The sequence below is a fragment of the Neopelma chrysocephalum genome, unplaced genomic scaffold (genome assembly GCF_003984885.1).
Source record: "Neopelma chrysocephalum unplaced genomic scaffold, ASM398488v2 Primary Assembly neopelma1_75, whole genome shotgun sequence".
Lineage (NCBI taxonomy): Eukaryota > Metazoa > Chordata > Aves > Passeriformes > Pipridae > Neopelma > Neopelma chrysocephalum.
The window spans coordinates 4530257-4548552 of NW_020897736.1; the positions used below are offsets into that span (position 1 = coordinate 4530257).

Below are 18296 nucleotides of genomic sequence, written 5' to 3' on the forward strand. Positions count from 1 at the left end.
GGCTTTGGGCAAGTCCCAGGCCAGGTCTGGAAGCACACAGCAACTTTGCATCCCTTTTATAGGCAAGTACTCTAAGATTTCTGCAGTTCCCCACTGTACAGCCCACTTGTTCCCCACGTTTGGAGAAGCACAGAGGGTTTATAAAGCCTCTCTAAACTCCTTACAGTTGTTCCTTGGCCAGCTCAAAATCCTGAGTTTAAAGCTCCCTTGCAAATGTTTACACATGGATTGCACTTGTGGCTTCTGAACATCTCTAGAAAAATAATATTTATTACTTTTTAAGGTGCACTGTGCCATAACTTTGGCTTGGACTCGAGTGCTTCGCAGAACTTGTAGTGTGTGGTGATTGTGGGACGTTAAGTATTTATAAGCTTCACCACAAAAGGATATTTTCCTGTAAAACAGTGTATTCCTTTAACCATGAAATGTTTTTTTCTTCTTAAATGAGGTATTTTCAAACTCATTTTTCCTTTTTATGTATAAAATTGCAGTCTAATTTTGACATTTAAACCCGGGAATGAAATCGCCATTGGAGGAGCAGGCATCCATTTGCTATGTGGATTTGGCTGTTTAACTCCTGTTTGTCCCCTGGAAAGAGAATTCTAAGTCTGTGCTGCAGCTCAATGAGTGGTGCTCGAATAGCCTTTCGTGGCTTTTGATGGTGATCTCAGTGCAGGAACAGTTTCCCTGTTCCCTGCACAGACAGGTGTAGGTGAAGGGGGTCCCGGGTGTTCTGTGAGGTGGCTCTGTCTGTGCACCAGGAGATGTCCTACAGGAACAGAAGTTACCTCCAAACTGGTAGACCTAAGAGCACTTCCCAGCTTAAGGGTCCAGGTGCCTACTTCAGCTTTAGCCTGATCCCTATCATGGAAAGATTTGGGAACATACCATTCCATTCCACAAAAACAGAGAGGTGGCTGCTCCAAGCCAATCCCATACCTGGAGGATTCAGGTCTTTGGGGTGTGCCACAGGTGAGGTACAAGCACTGAATAGTCAACAAGGTTAGTTGCAAAAGCCTTGTTAAAGCCAGCATTCCTCTGGATGAAAAATCACTTCAAACCAGTGGTTATCATAATCTTGAAACAGGTGTCTGCTAAATGGGTCACTGAATCCAGTGCTGACTCGTCCCCTGGTTTATTTTCAGAAAGCCAGATTGCAAACAGTTACTTGAGCAGTCCCAGCAGAGTAACTGTTCCCCACTTCAAGTAGGGGGTTCACAATCTGGCTCAAATTAAAGCCATCTGGCAGCATTTTCTTATATACATTCTGAGCCAGAAACCTTCACCCTCATCATGTTCAATCAGCAGGATGTCTAACAGAGAAGGGTCCTAATTCCATGGGAGGGATGGTGGGAGAAACTGTCCCCTACATGATTTTGCATCGGTGAGTTTTTCCGGTTGTAAATCTCTAACAGACCCATCAGCCATGTGCAGCTCATTAATCTACAATGAAACGTATCTTAGGAAGCTGCCAAAGCAACTAGAAAAAAAATATATAGCCTGAAGAGGTTGGTCTTTAGCTAAAGGTCAGACAGAATTGTACAGGAAGCCTCTAAAGAAAGGAATCTGCTGAAGTTGAAGTTGTAACAAATAATATGAATTGCTGAGAAGCCACAAGGTTTACTTATAAAGAAAAAAAAATCCCTGTAGATGGAGTGGACAGGTTTGCACAGTTTTTGTAAAGCTAAAATTAAAAATATGACCATACAGTTCAAAATCCACAGTAAACATTTCTGTTATATTTAGTTAACCCACAATTATTTGGGACTAATAGCCCAGATTTTTGTTTATTTAGATATTTTATATGGATTTTGGACAAACTTTCATTAATGTTATTCTGCTGGGTCTTAGCAACTTGGAAGGTTCTTGCTGCAGTGTGAGCTATTGGTGCCCTGAAAAATGGCACTTTTCTTTTAAGGGCATTTGGTGGTTTGTAAGGAAATTGGATCTATCTGGGTGACGTGAGAGAAATCCTCTGCAAAGGAGCAAAGCTGAGGTTCAGAGAACTTGGAAATAATATAAGTTGAAGTGGGAGAAACCAGGCCTTTATTATAGTTTGCTGGATTAGGAAAGTATATTTACATTTTCAGTTTAATTACATAATTTCATAACATTGTAACTGATTTAAAAATCCACATGCTTTTAAGAATTTGCTTTTTTGCTCTCCTTTGAGCACCACAGAGGGTGAGACCATATAACCCAGTTCTGTGCAACACTGCAAGGGTTTCTTTGAGGGCTTCAGCTTTTCCTCTTTCAGAGCACTCCAGCCCTAGCTCAGATATAACCTAAGCAGGAGTGGGCCCTCTGGTTTTGTTTCTTTTAACAGTGGCAGAGTATGGCTTAAGAAATCAGTCCTTTGTAATTGTCAAAAAATGTGACCCCATGAAGCACACAGATTCTGATGAGTTTCTTCTAAAATCACAGCCTCCATAGTGCTCTGATGTCCTGTTAATTCAGACTTTATGAGGAGCTAATATACAGGCTGTGATGTGGCAAGGAGATTCCAATATAGATGCAATTTTTGGAAATACCATGTGTGCCCTGCTATCTTCCATTAGATAGAGATGGTTGGGTGGACTACCCATCCAAACAGAAGAGATAGAAGAGAACTTCTGTATTATCAGAGGCATTTGGTGTTGAAAGCTCAAAATACATATTTCATTACATTACTTTAGAATAAGACTTAAAGAGTACAGAAGTGTTTGCTGCCCCGAAGATAATTTTGTCTGAAAAGTACACTGTCAGAGAGGAAAAGCAAGCTGTAATTTTTTTTTTTAAACACAAACATAATTATTTTGAAATAAAACGCTGCCTATAACTGACCAACAGCCAACGTAAGGATCCCAGCCTTTAACGGATACTAACTGGGTAAATGTCCACAAAGGAGTCTGCAAAGAACAGCCAGCCACTCTTTCTCAGCCTGGAGCTGTCTGGAAGGGCTGTGTTCCCATGGAGAGGGAGCAGTGTCAAGGTAGCACATTGTGCCCTGCCCCGGGAGGCTCTCCTGGGAGCCGGCGCTGTCGAGGACACGGCTCAGGCCTGGCCGGGAGCCCAAGCGCCCATCCCGGCTGCCAACTCCTAACGTGACGAGCACAGCTCAACCCCAGAGGTTTTGAAGGTAATCTGGCCAGTGGAGCATTGCTCTACCAAAGGGTGGTCTCCGAATCAATCACAGCCTTTGGCAAGTCTGTTGCCTGACAATTGAAACCAGACATGTTTTCAGTTCATTCTTTGGGTTACTACTGTTCAATGGTGATTTACAAGAGAGTGTGAGCTATGGCAATCTCTCACGCAACTTTAGATATTCCCTAAACGAATGCACATTTAGAAATCTCCTTGCTCTAAAACAATGGCTTATAAGAAAAGAATATTTAAAGAGAAACCATCCTTAAAAATAGGCCGAACTGCCTTTCTTCAACATTCAAAAATACTGAGGCACCACTCTGCAAAACACAGTGCAACTAACTCCAGCAGCAATAAAATCGGAAACCAAAATATGCTCTTCCTGTGTGATACTCTCAAGTCCATGTTTCTGGGGGGTACTAAATTTTCTCATTTCTGTCCTAGTTTGAAATGCATTCAGAAGTCTTGTTCAAAACACAAGCAGCACAGGGTTTCTCAGTAGCAGGCTGTATTGAATTACAAAATAAATAGGAGCAGAAGCAATATCAGCAGTAGCAGAAGACTGCTACGTTGAATGTTTCTCTCATTTTAGACTACTTGTGTCTTTCTCAGCACTGTATTTTTAGCATTTATAGTTGTGAAATCCTCTGGAGAAATAAAAAAGGAATTATAGAGGTGCTGATGAAGTTTTAGTCTGTAAGGGTTGCAGCCTGGAGTGTACATATGAGAAACTTCATACTGGACATAATTTTATTTCCAGTCTTTTAAGGAAGATTTCTACACATACTTGCAAATGTAGATTGCTGAAAGTGTCAGAAGTGGTTCCAGAAGTTGGCCGTCTCCACAGAACAGCCAAGTAGGAACTCCATGTGTCTGGGTCAGACAGCAAGTTCTATTTTAAATACAGGGCTTGTCTCTCTTCTCCTTTTACCTCTATTTGAGTGTTTCATCAGCCATTTTTGAAAGTAAGAGAGACCAGGAGCTGAAATGAGGAGAGAAACCTCGCTCTAAAGGAGAATTTACATGTAGAAAGAAAATGAGGGATGTTCTGAGGTGCTCTAACAAGGGTGTGCTGTGATGAAACAGTGGGTGCTCCACATAGAGGTTAAAGTCCACTTATTTAATATTTACCACCCAAACAGCTCAAGCAAACCAATTTAATCATAAATAAAATTATGTCATGCATGCTTTTGGTGAACAATACTTCCTTAATAGTAGCCATGGTATTAAAGCAAACAGAGAGGAAAACAATGAACTACAGCATGAGCTTGGGAAAGGCAGATCAATTCTCAGATATTAGCTGCAAACCAAACCCTCCTGTAAATATGAGTGGCTTGCAGAGCCTTTAGCCAAAGCCATCTCCTTCCTTTTTATGCCCCATTATTCAGGCTTGATGAAGGTCTCTACCCTGATGGCCACACAGTTTGGGCACCCCCCAGCCCTTCCCAGAGGAATTGCTTTTCCATGGCCCAACAGAACAATTTTAGCCAAAATCCTTGCACTAGTCTTTGATCTTAGTAGGTCAGTACCAAGCAGTACCTGTCTGCGCTTGACATCTCATCCACACAGGCAACACTAACACTCTGGCAAGTAACATACACCAAAAATAAACCCTGAAAACCAAAGTGAAAGCACCTGTGCTCTTCACTGTACCTTTAATCCAGTATTATTTACAGTCAGGGTAAGCCTGTATCATTGGGAAGATATTTGAAAGGGCTCTGTTACCTGTGCATCACGAAACAGGGAAAGAGCATTTTTGTTACTGTTTAAAAAAAAAAAAAGCGTGTTGTGGTTTTTGTGGTGTTTTTCTCTCAAGCAAAGGTCTGTCCACACAGTTCCATAATGCTGCAGATTTGGCCTGGAGCAGCCACACACCAGGCCCTGGGCCAGCAGGTGCTGGCTGACAGCTGCCTGCAGGGCACAGGGCACCCTCCAGGTGTTCTCCTGCCTCCTTTCTGTTGGGATTTGAAAACCTGAAAGCTGTAGATTAATGCCCTAAGGCTGTCACTGCCTTGCTTCTGCAAAGTAAGGGAGAGGCTGGGCCTGTTCAGTGACAGCAAATAACCAGAGTACGTGCATGAAGTCATCAATATGGAAAAAATGTGTACATTGTATTTTGATAAACTCTAAACACTATTTTTATTAGGGCTTTTAAAGAAGATGCGAGCTTTTGAAGAAGACTTTTAGCCTAGAAAGTTCTAACACAAAATATGAATTACTAAAAACTACAGTTCTATTTTTTTGCATGTTCCTTTTGTAGTGAATAGTAATGCAGTTTTCCTTTTGTTTAGTCTCCACCTTTAAGTTATACCAGCGTGCAAAGCACGTGTACAGTGAAGCTGCCAGAGTGCTGGAATTTCAGAAGATATGCAGCAAAACACCTGCCAATGCACTCCAGCTGCTGGGAGAATTAATGAACCAGAGCCATATCAGCTGCAGGGAGATGTATGAGTGCAGCTGTCCCGAACTGGATCGCCTGGTCGACATCTGCCTGTAAGTTCTGACCACAAGGAAGAGGAATCGTCTGTGGAGAATAGTGTTTGAATTGATGAGAAAATCTGACATGGTTGGCTATTGCAATCTTAAAATGAAAGTATTCTTGTCTCTTATTACAAAATTAATCTCCTGCAGGGACATTACATGGTCAATTGTTTCCCTGCTGACATCTGTGTAATACTTTCAGATGAAAGCTTCAGTTTATGGCTTTATTACAGATTTTGCTTTTGGACTGACTCATCGTCACAAGTGTTACGTTAGACTGTTGGCTATTCCTTTTTAAGTTGTAGAAGAAGTCATAACTCATTTTCTTAAAACATTATTTTACTTGTTCTGTTTGAACTCTTTTACTTCTTCTGTATTTCTTAGAGTTACAGCATCATAGAATAGTTTGGGTTGGAAGGGATCTTAAAGATCATCTAGTTCCAGCCCCCTGCCATGGGCAGGGACACCTTTCACTAGACCCATCCAACCTGGCCTTGAACACTTCCAGGGATGGGACATCCACAACTTTTCTGGGCAACCCATGCCAGTGTCTCACCACTCTCACAGAAAAGAATTTCTTTCCAATATCTAATCTAAATCTGCCCTCTTTTTGTTTCTTAACCATTTCAGTACTGCCACCATGGGAGTGGCAGGGCATAACCATCTGTTCTACTATCTTAGGTTGCCTTGAAATCATAATGAAATGTAGTGAAATGCTATTTGCATTTTTTAATTAAAAATATATTGTCTAGGGTATCAGATAGGTTGGACAGCATTTCACTATTCAAAAGATGAGTGTGTTAACTGTTACAAGAGCTGACACTCTGCTTCTCTCTGCACTCTGCCTGAGCTTTCCACATATTATTTACTCTCCATCTTTGCTCTAACATCATTCTTTTGGATCCCTTCCTCAGTTTGGCCATGATGAAACAAGCCCTCTCAACTCCAAAGCACATTCCCTGAGTGTCACTTTGTCCCTTTTCTTCTCCCCCACACAGGTTGCTGTGGCAGCAGGCTGTTGTTTTCATGACTCTGCTACAGGGGAGGATCAGATGTGGCACAACCATGTATCAATACAGAAAGTAAAAACAAGTACTGAGTACTCACATTCTACACAGTATTTCATCCCTACCACAGGGTCAGCATGAAACAATGTACACATTTCAGTCCCTCCTAATTTCCATTTTTCTGGTACATTTATAATCATGGGACAGACATCTTATGCTGACTTTGATCTAAATTCAGTGCCTACAGAAGGAATTCAGTGGTTGGTGATCATTGTAACAGTGACTTGAGGGAATAAACAGTTGCCCACTTGAGTGCTCCCACCACTACTCCATTCCTGCCTCTGCCCCAGCCACCCTGTCCCTGCTGCTTCCTGCATTCCCATCATATCTCCTGGTGATGCCACCTTCATATTCTGCTTATCTGTTATTGTTCCTACTTCTCCTTGGAGAAGGATCTGCTTAGTTTGGGAAACTCTGCCCTAAGCCAGAGCGTTACTGCCCTCCTAGAAGGGAAATGCAGGGTGACATAAGTGTTTGCAGGCCTCATGTCAAGAAATGTTGTGTCACTGTCTTTTAGAAGCAAATATCCCATCCTTTCTCTACATCTTCCAGTTTTGAGGAAAATAAACTGTTTCAATTTGAAGCTAGAACCCCCTCCCCCGAAATTAATACCACCTAAAAATGAAGATTACAGAAATGTGTCTTTACCAGCAATTGGCTTTTTCTTTTATTAACTAAGTAACTAGTACGGCTTAGAATGAAAATATGAATTTTAAAAGCATGCAATTTACCATATGCTTTTTTACTTCTGTACTCATGTGGATTTTTGAAGTTGCAATACTCATTTACCAGGTTTGTAAATCAATAGAGTACAATACAGATGATTATTTAGGTTAGTCTGATTTCCTTTGCAGACATGATGGAATGGCCTCTGAGGCAGAAAGCTACAAACTTAAAAATTGAACAGAAGACTTCTGGACATTGAGAGATTACTTTGTAATCTCGTGCTGTTTTGTGATAAAACACAGAGAAGCCTGATAGCCATTGGACAGATTGATAGTAATTGAGCAGAACAATTCTTGATCCTTCTCGTGGGCTGTGTTCAGTTTATTGTATCACAGTGATCACATCACACAATAAGCTGTGACAGTCACTCAGGGGAGCAATTCCACCGGGGTTATCCCAGCTGCTCAAAGGGAACTGCTGATCCATGTGTGAGAAGGGACAACTATCTCCAGAATCAGCTGAAAACAGAAACTGTGCTCAAAAATCTTGAGCAACAAAGTCTTGATCCCATGCAAGGCATCGGCACTGCCTGTTCTGAGACACCTCTGACAGGGGAAGAGCCTTCAAACTTAACATCTGCATTGTTTTTAGGTGCAGTAACTGCCCAGTGCTGAGAGCTCATCAGTAGCACCCAATGACTGCACTTTGCAGACCTGCTGAGCTATTTTCAGTGTCCTCACTTGGGTGCCCACCTTGGATCCCTCTGAACGGGCTGAGAAGACTGTCCTGTCCCACGCAGGGGAAAACAGGCCAGGCATAAACTGGCAAGATGTGCCCTGCGTGGGGTTACCTGAGCTACATTGCAGTGACCCAGCAGGGCTGGCAGGGCCAGCCTGGGTCAGTGCAAGGCTCAGCATGGGCATGGAAACTGTTCCCCATTTCTGCTGAGCTCTGTGCTTTCATGGCGAGACAGCTGCTGCTCCAGCCAGCCTGGGCATGGGGGCACTGGCTTGCAGGAGGTAGCACACACACAGCCACAGAACCCAGAGGAAAGGAGCAGTTAGGATTTTTCTAAATTAAATTAAAATTTCAATTCCAGGGAGCAAAATATAAATAGTAAAGGAAAAAAGTGATGTGTGTGCCCTCATTACATCAGATTTCTAACTTACCAGCAGAAGAGCCCACAGCAGTATGATGGGCAGAGCTAAGCAGCACAGCGGAGTGTCATTTATGTGAAATGTTGGCTAATTGGTATATTAAAATTATTTAATCTGGGGTTTTTTATTACAGTCTTTGAACAGAAACAAGGAAAATGTTTGTTCGTTATTCTTTAGAGTCTTGTCCCATCAAGAGTATTTCCTAAGAACTGTATCTTTCTCCTCTAAAAGTTTAATATTAAATCTTTCTCTGATTCAGTAATTAGATTTTTAAAAGCGTATAGCTATTCCAGATGAATGCAGCTTAAGCCAGCACTCAATTTTTTGGAAAAAAGTCTCAACTTTTCTCAAGTTGTACATTAAAGAAGCTAAGGGACATAAAATCACTAGTCACTCTAGGAAAATTTGGCTGATGTGATTATAGAAACGGCCAGGAACTACATAAATTACATTCTTTACTTACGATGATATACAGCTGCCCTGTAGCTTTAAAAAGCTTTTCCAAAAATACATTCCACAGAATTGCCTGAGTCTACTGCTGCTCTCTCCTTACAAGGTTTAAACTGTGAAGAATAATCTGCATATCCAGATGTTTTCTGTTTTGCCTAGATCTTTATGTTTTACTGTACAACCTCTGCCAAGAAAGAAAGGGATCCATACTTGCTGTGGTTTGTAGTGCTGAAAACTGTAACCACTAGTTGGTCAGGGTTTTTTTTTGTTTTGCAAAGACAGAAGACTTGTACTTTTCTCTAACCTACCTCATGCTCTTAACAGCTGTTTTACCTGTTAGTCTTTTAAAGTAGGTAACACAGCAGATTTACCGAACAATTAAGGGACAAAAAATTGATGTGAGCTCATGAATATGTTAGGTCCTCTTGGAAATCCCTCAGAGTCCTTAGTGTTGCCCATAACTTTCTTTCATTCTCTTATTCCCCATCTTCTGTTGTTATAAGTCCTGATAATTCTTATGTTCCCAGCCATGCCCATTGCATGACAGACAGACATTACATCCAGGTGCATTATGGCGGCCAAGACAATTCTGTGTTTTATCAAGACGCTTACCATTACCAAAGATGATTTTCTTAAAGCTGCAAAGCCTACAGTCATGGCACTGATTGAAAATTCAACAAAAAGTTGCAGCCCTTTCACAAAGCCAGAAAGGCTTAAAGATGCTATTCAAATGCAAACTAAGCTACAAAGCAAAATAAGTATAATCCTCTCCATTTATATATTTATATCTCATCATGTTAACTGCATGCCTTCCGAAAAACTAGTTCATAATTTTGAGTATTTCAAACTTTCACTTCTTAACAGTACAATTATTTTTAAAATTAACTACTGCAATGTCTATCATTTCCATATACCAAACTATGGGACTTCCATTTTTACTCTTCTTCTTTTATTCTTCTCTCCTTTGCTGCAGTACTCATGTTTTGACTGTCATTTACACCCCATAAGATAATTCTCTTTTTATCCAGTGAAAACTGGAAAAAGATATATAAACTCTTGAGGAAGCAAAGGCCAGAACCTGGGACTGGGAGCTGAGTGCCCCCAGCACTGGGCTCCAGATACTCCATTACCTCTCCCAGTATTCCTTGTCCTGGCGCTGCAGCACAGCCCAGGCAGTGCACAGGGTACTTCCCACACATGAAGTCCCAGGGCCCAGTGCCTGGGAGAGCACCCCATCCACAGAATTGTCTGCTCAGACTCCTCTTCCAAAAGGCATGATTTGGATGCCAGTGCACCTGAAGAGAGTGTCTGGCCAGGAATGCTGCTGTACCAGAGGCGCCTGGCCCGGCACTGAACTGATTAGGACTCGAACATGATGGTTTCAGATCTGTCCCAAAGACACCTTTGTCATGTTGGATCTAAATACCCACCAGACACCATATCTCTTGCAGAGCAGAATTAGGTGCTCACTTCTGAATTCCTGTAATATAAGGTACCCAGGTTTCAGATGTTACAGCACTGCCCATCAAGTTCCTCAGCAGAAAACCCCAAGTGTCTGATCATATCACCACATTTGACACTGTTAAGCCGCAGTATTTTGAAACACAGTGACTTCAGCTCTGCAACAGGCATATTTTCTGTCTGCATTATGCTTTATTTCAACTAAGTATTTTAAAATGACTCAGTAAAAATGAGGCATGAGCATGACCACAGAGAATTACGAAATCAATAAAAGGTTCAGAACAATTCTGAAGGGATTTCAGTTGCCTACCAAAATAAAAGCCAGACACCATCAGAAATGCAAAGTTCTGACTGAGGTAACAGACCAAATGAGTACAGACAGTTGATTTAGCAGACTCTGAAAAGTGGATTGGGCCTTATGAAGTCGATGGGAATTACCTTATTGATTGCAACTGAGACTGAATTGGATCCTGCTCATTTTAGGAGGTTGCTCCATGGACTAAAAACTACTAAATTGCATCAGAGAATGAGTGGCTTACAGGAATAACAATAAGTAAAATAGAACACCAACAGGAAATGCAGAATGAACATAAAATCGAGTCAATATGAAGGGTGGCACCACACAGACACACTGAAGAAAGTGTTTCTGTTCAAGAGATGTGTGTTTAGAATCAAACACATATGTAAGTACTCGCTTGAAATATGACCTAAACCTCTACTAACCCAGCACTACACCAGATTCATTTAACATAAAATACACACATGAAAAATTACAACAGCTCTGAATGAGCTGTCCTTTTCCAGCACTGCTCACATGACGCTGCCTCTCCCTCTGACACACTCTGGGGCTGATAAATCTCTCCGTGCCTGGCTGTTGGAAACACATCAAAAGTATTTGTTTGCAAATCAGATTAGATCTCCCATGAGAATGAGATTTCAGATGAGTTTTCTAAATCTGACTAGTTCTGTTCTGACTAGGTTAGAAAAGCCCCAAAGACATTTATTACATGGTATTTTCCTACTTTTTCTAAGTAAAGATCAGGAACACAGGTAAGCAAACTAATGAAAATAATTCTACTAAATTCTAATGGGATGGCATCTGAATCTTGCAGTGTAATGGCATGGGATTTGCTGTAGGACGTTTCTAGCAGGCCAGTATCTTGAGGCTGGGAATGGTTTATATTTTGGATGTCATTATTTGTCATTGTTCTTTCTATTCACCCTCCTCATTAAGAGCATTTTTTTCTTTTTGGGATGAAGTTCTTACTTTACCTCTACTGCTGGCAGTCTCTTAAGTTCATGAGGTTTCCCTAAAGAGAGATTCCTGACTCTGTCCATTCAGCAGAAACAGATGTTTAGGTGAGTTTATTTACACAGAGTGCAGTGACTCTGTATGGCTTTTTGAGTGTTTCTGAATTCTCCTTTTCTTGACTGCCACGCTCAGCAGTCCTGCAGAAGCCTGTGAATCTTCAGCATGTTTTAGATCTGTCCTGGAAGAATAGAGCTATTTGTCTTTGCCACATTAGAAAATGGCTTGCATGCCTACATCCTGTGCAATTAGTTTATGAACCCTCTTTTGTTATTTTTGTCATGTATTCCTGTTTTCACTTCTGATGTCTTATGAATGTTGCTAACACAATTCCTTTCTTCTCCTGCTTTCTTCATCTCAGCTGCGCTGTGATCCTTAAAACAGCTGATGCTGGAGCATTACAAAACAGGGTGACTTTTGGAACTGACAGAAATTACTATATTGCAGTTTAAAGCGTCAGCACTTTTTTTTTGGACCACAATGGTAACTGCAAATTGCTGTAGTGTTGCACACAACTGAGTGAACCTCAGAAAAATCAGATGACACGAATACTCAAAACACAACTTAGTTTTCTATATGCATTTTATATATGACAAAGCACCCTTTTTTGGTTTATTTTACATGATTTTTCTTTTGGTTTTTTTTTTTTTAGGCAATTCGGGGCCATCGGGTCACGTCTGACTGGAGCTGGATGGGGTGGCTGCACTGTGTCAATGGTGCCTACTGACAAGCTGAGCATGTTCCTAAAAAATGTAAAAAAATCTTATTACCAAACGGATGGCCAAAGGTTAGCAGGGGAGAATAACAGTCTGTTTGCTACCAAACCTGGAAGAGGAGCTTTGGTTTTTGTTGAGGCCTAAAGAACGTAAAAATTTTAAAGAAACTATGTGGAGCATTTGGAACTGGCAGTACTTCCCATGCCACAGTAAATGAATGCCTCTTCTGGTTTGTATTGTAATGAGCAGTTGCTATTATCAAAATGTATTTCTGAAGAACCAATTAAAAGAAAACTCTTTGATTATAAAAGTCTTATTTTTTTCCATACCAAATATATATTTCAGTATAAACATTGATTTACTAAAATGTATTGACAGTGAAGGCTGAAATTGAAATAAAGATGATCCTGTGTTACAGTGGCTCTCTCTTCTCTTCCCTTTACTCCATTAAACAGAGGCTGTGCAGCAATGAGCTGTCTCAGTACAGGGAGGGACCTTGCAGGGTTAGCAGGGCTGTTCAGTGCTTTTCCTCTTCAAGTGCTGGACATTGTTTAGAGCGTTTTGTAAAAAAGGAAGATTAAACTGAAGCATTCAAAAAATTGGAAGGACCTTGCTAAGCATTAGAAGTTTTATACTCTCTACAAATAAGATAATCACTGTTGTCATTAATGCTAATATTGGAGGAGCACCTGCAGGCCAAGTCAAACATTAGGAATACATTATGTTAAGCAGGAAAACTTCTTCCAGTGATAGGATGTATATTTGTGCAAGATGACTTGGTATGAAAGTTTCAACAACGATGAATGTTATCTGTGAGTTGTACAATATGACAACCTGTTCCCCTATGAGAATGAACAAATAATGAAGCAATGTTGGGTTTTGAGGTATCCAAATAACATACTCTAGTGACTGAATCCCAGCTCTGCTTCTACATGGTAGAACATTTGCATTTTATGCTAAACTATTAAAAAGGACTAAATATAATCCATTGACCATGTAAAAAAGCAATTAAAATTTATAAGGAACAATTAATGAGATAATTCACTTAGCTGTCCAAAGCAAAAGGAAATAGGTAGGAGCAAGAGAGAATGTCGCTGACATGACTGATAAATTCTGACCTTGCTCCCACTTTACACTCCTCACCATCCCCAGGCTGTAACTGCTCTGACAGGACAGACCACAACAACTTGCCTCCTCAGGAGGAGAAATTACTGTGATTGCAGAAAGGTCCTGTACATCAGGAGCCCCCAGAGATATTCTAACCCTGCTTCCAAGGGGAAACTTAGGTTCCTGTGCCCTCTCTCTTGCACAAACTTCCACCTCTCTGTTCTCTACAAAGAAAACCAAAGGCAAGGTTTGCTCATGTCAGAGCCCTTGCAGCCATAAAAGACACAGCAAGAGCTGGCCCTGTGCACATTTTTGTGATGCTAAGCACAAGTTGATGTCCAGAAGTCTGCATCAAATTAGAGATCTCTCAGAAGAGATTTTCTGTACATTACCCTTGCTAATTCAGGCCAAACCAAATTCTCAGAGGCTCTTGATTCTGTGAGAGGACTTTGCCAAATCTGAACACAGCAGATGAACAACAGCCAGTGCAAACTACCAGATCTTTTCAGGAACCTCAGAGGGGACATGTCATGGTAATACTATCACTAGAGAAGATTTCTGGTTTCTGACAACCAGGAGAAGTGGAACAGAGCGCTTAGGTCAAGTAAATCAAGCCCTCTAAGAGAGGAGAAGGAGAGGGTCTGGGCACAATGGGGAGAGATGAAAAGACTGCCTTTGGAGGGAGGACAGTTAAAAGGATGCATTTGAGAAGGGCAACGCAAGGGATAATGGAGACAGTTCTGAACAACAGGCAGAATCATAGAATGGGTTAATCTTAAAACATCTGCTATTACCATCTATGAAAACTGAATAACTTGTAACCCATTTGTAATGTACAGCAGATACAGTGTATATTCAAATAAACCTGTAAACATAGGACTCAAAAAAGTAAATAAGTACCTTCAAGAATGTCTAAGATAACCATAGAGATTTTAAAGAAAATAATGCCTTTGCTTTGTTACCAACTGCCTTATGAAATATAATCCTCAGCTTAATCCAGTGATTCCTATTTATTATCCTGTCATAAAAACTGAGTAGAACACAGTACATGTTAGTCCTTTCATTAAGATATTTGCATTGAACTTCAGTTCAGTTGGATTCATGGAAGCACTAATCAGTGTATGAGCAGAATAAAAAAATTTTTTTTTCTTCCTGAGTTGAGCATGACACACAAAGTCATGGAATCTTCCCAAAAACACACAGGATACAGTACATTTCAAAATTTTTCTGTCAATGAATCTGATAAATTATATTCTCATAAACAAAGAAAAGGGAAACAGAAAACTGGCACAGTATAAAAGAATAAAACCAAATGTTCTAAACTTCTGATAAATTTCTTTCTTTTTTATTGCTCCAATGTCTTTCCCAATAAAGTTGGACATAACTTTCATTGAAAGACCTACAGTATTCAAACTATACACATAAGAAGGGCACTCAAATGTTTTTATTTACTGACTATATATAGGAAATAAATGTTTCTCTTTAAACAAACAAAAATAATGAATCTCTGTTTTGGGTGGGTTTTGTTTGCTTTTTAAACCTTTGAAGACATGTTTCTACATAATGGTAAAATCAATGATGAGAGCACGAGAATGGTAAGCAGCAAAGATATTAGTAGAATCTCTAAAAATAAAGAAGATTTTGATGAAAATTTCTGAGCATAAAGCAGCAGCTCATAAGCATATTTCTTAAGCAAGTCTTGCCAGATCTGCATTTTTAGTAGTTTTTTCTGACTTCCTTTCAAAAATCTCTTCTATAGCTAAAATAACACTAATTGGGATATCAAGTAATGGACTTGTTCAGGTTAGAAAAGGGCTTTAAGATCATCGAGTCCAACCGTTAACCCAGCACTGCCAAGTCCACCACAAACCATGTCCCCAGGTGCCACATCTGCACGTCTTTTAAATCCCTCCAGAGATGGTAACTCCACCACTTCCCTGGGCAGCCTGTTCCAGTGCTTGGCAAGCTCTTCCATGAAGAAATTTTTCCTAATATCCAATCAACCTTCCCTCCTGCAGCCGCTGAGAAGTGATGGGAAGTGGCTCAGTGAGCACTCCCAGCTCCCTCAGTCCCCTTGGGTGGATCCAGCCAGACCCAGAGACTTTGAGTGTGTTTGAGTTCCACAGCAGGTCACTGATGGTTTTCCCTTGGATTATGGGGGCTTCTTTTTGCTCCCTGTCCCTGTCCTCCAGCTCAGGGGGCTGGGTACCCACAGAACAGCTGGTCTTGCTATTAATGCCTTCTTTGCCTCAGTCTTTAAGTACCTCAGCCGTTTCCTCAGCCTTTGTCACTATGTTTCCCCCTGCATCCAATAAAGGTTAGCACGAGCTCTGGTTATCCATGGAGTGTAACTTTATCTTATTTAAATGCCTGACTGTAATTCATTCAATCATGAGTTTAATCTTAGTGTGCAGTAAATGGGTTCTAAACCTTTCCAAAAAGGATCTGGAATGGAGACACTGTTAGACATCTGAGTGCAGCATCATTGCCTGGTGCCATATTAATGCTCTGTATTATCCTAATCCCATTGACATGTACGTCTTCATCACTGTATTTGCTGACTGTGTGTCTTGCACACAGGAACATGCTCATCCTCTGAAGCAGAATGAAAGCAATTTTACCATTCACTCGACAGGAGGGGGTCATGGCAGCATATTTGACGTTTGCTGCCTTGGACACAGCACACACACACACATATGGCAACCTAATATATAATAATTACTTACATAACATTTTCGGGAATATTGGTTTCTAGTTAATATGATCTGAATGCCAACTCTTATTTTAGTAACTGCTGTGTACTTAGTCAGTATAATCCTTCTGAAATTCCTCTCCATGTGTCTCTTTAATAACATCTTGATATGTTGGAGCAACTGCTGTGCTACAGTTTCAGTTGAGTGAAAGATTTGTGTTTTCAGCTCACTACGAAGTTTATTTGTGTGCTAAATCCCAATCAGATCTGGTTGAAGATACACCCACAACAATATTCACAAGAACTGTCCTGTTCTAAAAAAGATACCTTGCAAATCATAGCTGTTATGGGCAGAAATGAAGTAGTGTTCCCTGATTCTTGTCATTGTACACTTGTCAAGAAAAAAATGAACTCTATAGAAGAACTTGCACTACAAAGTAATAGCAGCATGAAAACCAGACGGGTAAGGCTTAGTATCATGAAACCCATGAATCATACTGCATATTAAATTATAGTTTAAATGCTAATTTTGAGATGGAAAGCTAGGTATTGATAAGAGAGAGTAGTTCACAATGCAGAAAGGACTAAAATGAGGAACTAAATAATACTAACTAATAGTACTGATAATATTAACTGATCATTAACTAATAAAACTAACTGATAATTGCTCCCTGTGATCCAGCCTTGTTTGACAGATTTTCCCAGCTCACAGAGGATTGGCACGGAAAGCACTGCCAAGCAATATCAGCGACACATCTGTCCTCCCTCAGCTCTGCCGTTCAGCTGCTCTTTCATCGAATGCTCTTCTAAGATTCAATATCTCATAAAACAGAGACAAAAGATTAATTCTGTTATTGATCTTATCTCTTCTACTCTGCCCTCTGCTTTAGGACTTGTGTCACAAGTAGTTGAGATGCTGCAGGACACCACAGACCACAATGTTTTTGCAGGAGACAGGCTGACACCGTGCTGGGGGTGGATGGTGCCCAACAACCACCTCTGCAGTCTCTCCCACTGCAGTGGCACTGCAATACTTGCACTGCCTGAGGGTAGGACAAAGCTGTAGCTGTTACACTGGGAACTGCTGCTTCTTGAGCAGACTTCTTCCCCTCAGCTGCAATTGTTCACCAGTAAAACCTGGAGATGAACATCTTCTGGAGCCCCTGAAGGCTGCAGATTTGGTCACTGATCTCAGCATAAGGTAGATTTACCCAGCCCACACTCCCAAGCAAACATTTCAATCGGTACAGTAACAAAGAGGGAGAGTTTGCACGTAAAACTGATGTGCCCAAAATCTCATATATAATTTAAGGTTATAATATAACTCGTACCTTATTCATCATAGGTGTGAGACTCAGTAATGGAAAAAATGCAGAGGAGTAAAAATTGTTTAAGCGAATCAGATGGGAAGACACTAAAGAGCTTTCAGAATTAATTGATCAATAAAGTGTTTGAGACTGATTTCCAATAGCAGTGCTTCCTGCAGAAACAACAAACTGGATGAGGATTTATACAAAAGCATTTGGTATATTTATTGGATTTTAAGTCTAATGCATTTTGAGAATTGCTATTGTCTCCTAAGCCCTATTTTGTTGGCCAAAATTACACATTAGTATTAAAAGGAAAAAAAAATCCTCTCCCCACAAAAGCACATCTTTCTGCACTTGGCACATGAGGCTCAAATAACTCAATAAAGATTAGATGTACTTCAAACTGAAACACACTAGTGCCCAAGCAGCTGTCCTCCTTCCAGCCAAGCTGTGTGTGATTTGGGGTGGGAATAAAAATATGTTTTATCAGCCAGTGATCAAGCCAGATGTGTGGGGTTCTTTTTTAAAATCCACATTAATTTTTCAAGGGACACTGAAGCAGATTTCTATGAAACTTACAGCAGTTCCTAAGGAATATTTTTAAAGGCCTTATTTTTTGCCAAATTTCATATAATGGAAGGTTTTATTCGTGTTGTTCGACATTTCCTGATTTCTTATCTGTCCCTCATGTGACAAATACATGTATTTATTTTTGTTGGCTAAGCTGTTCTGACTCAAAGTGGGATTTTTTAGGTGT

The 18296-nt window shown here is 40.5% G+C and overlaps 1 protein-coding gene across 5 annotated transcripts in view; it reads left to right on the top strand.

Moving 5' to 3' along the window:
* The window catches only part of GALK2 (galactokinase 2), a 46153-nt gene extending 33301 nt beyond the window's left edge, over nt 1–12852 (top strand). For all 5 annotated transcript variants that reach the window (XM_027688463.1, XM_027688464.1, XM_027688469.1 and 2 more), the window contains 2 exons: nt 5415–5616; nt 12367–12852. In XM_027688463.1, the coding sequence (XP_027544264.1) occupies nt 5415–5616; nt 12367–12574 (410 nt within the window). In that variant the 3' untranslated portion in view covers nt 12575–12852. The remainder of the gene's footprint in view (nt 1–5414; nt 5617–12366) is intronic.
* The last annotated feature ends 5444 nt before the right edge of the window (nt 12853–18296 follow it).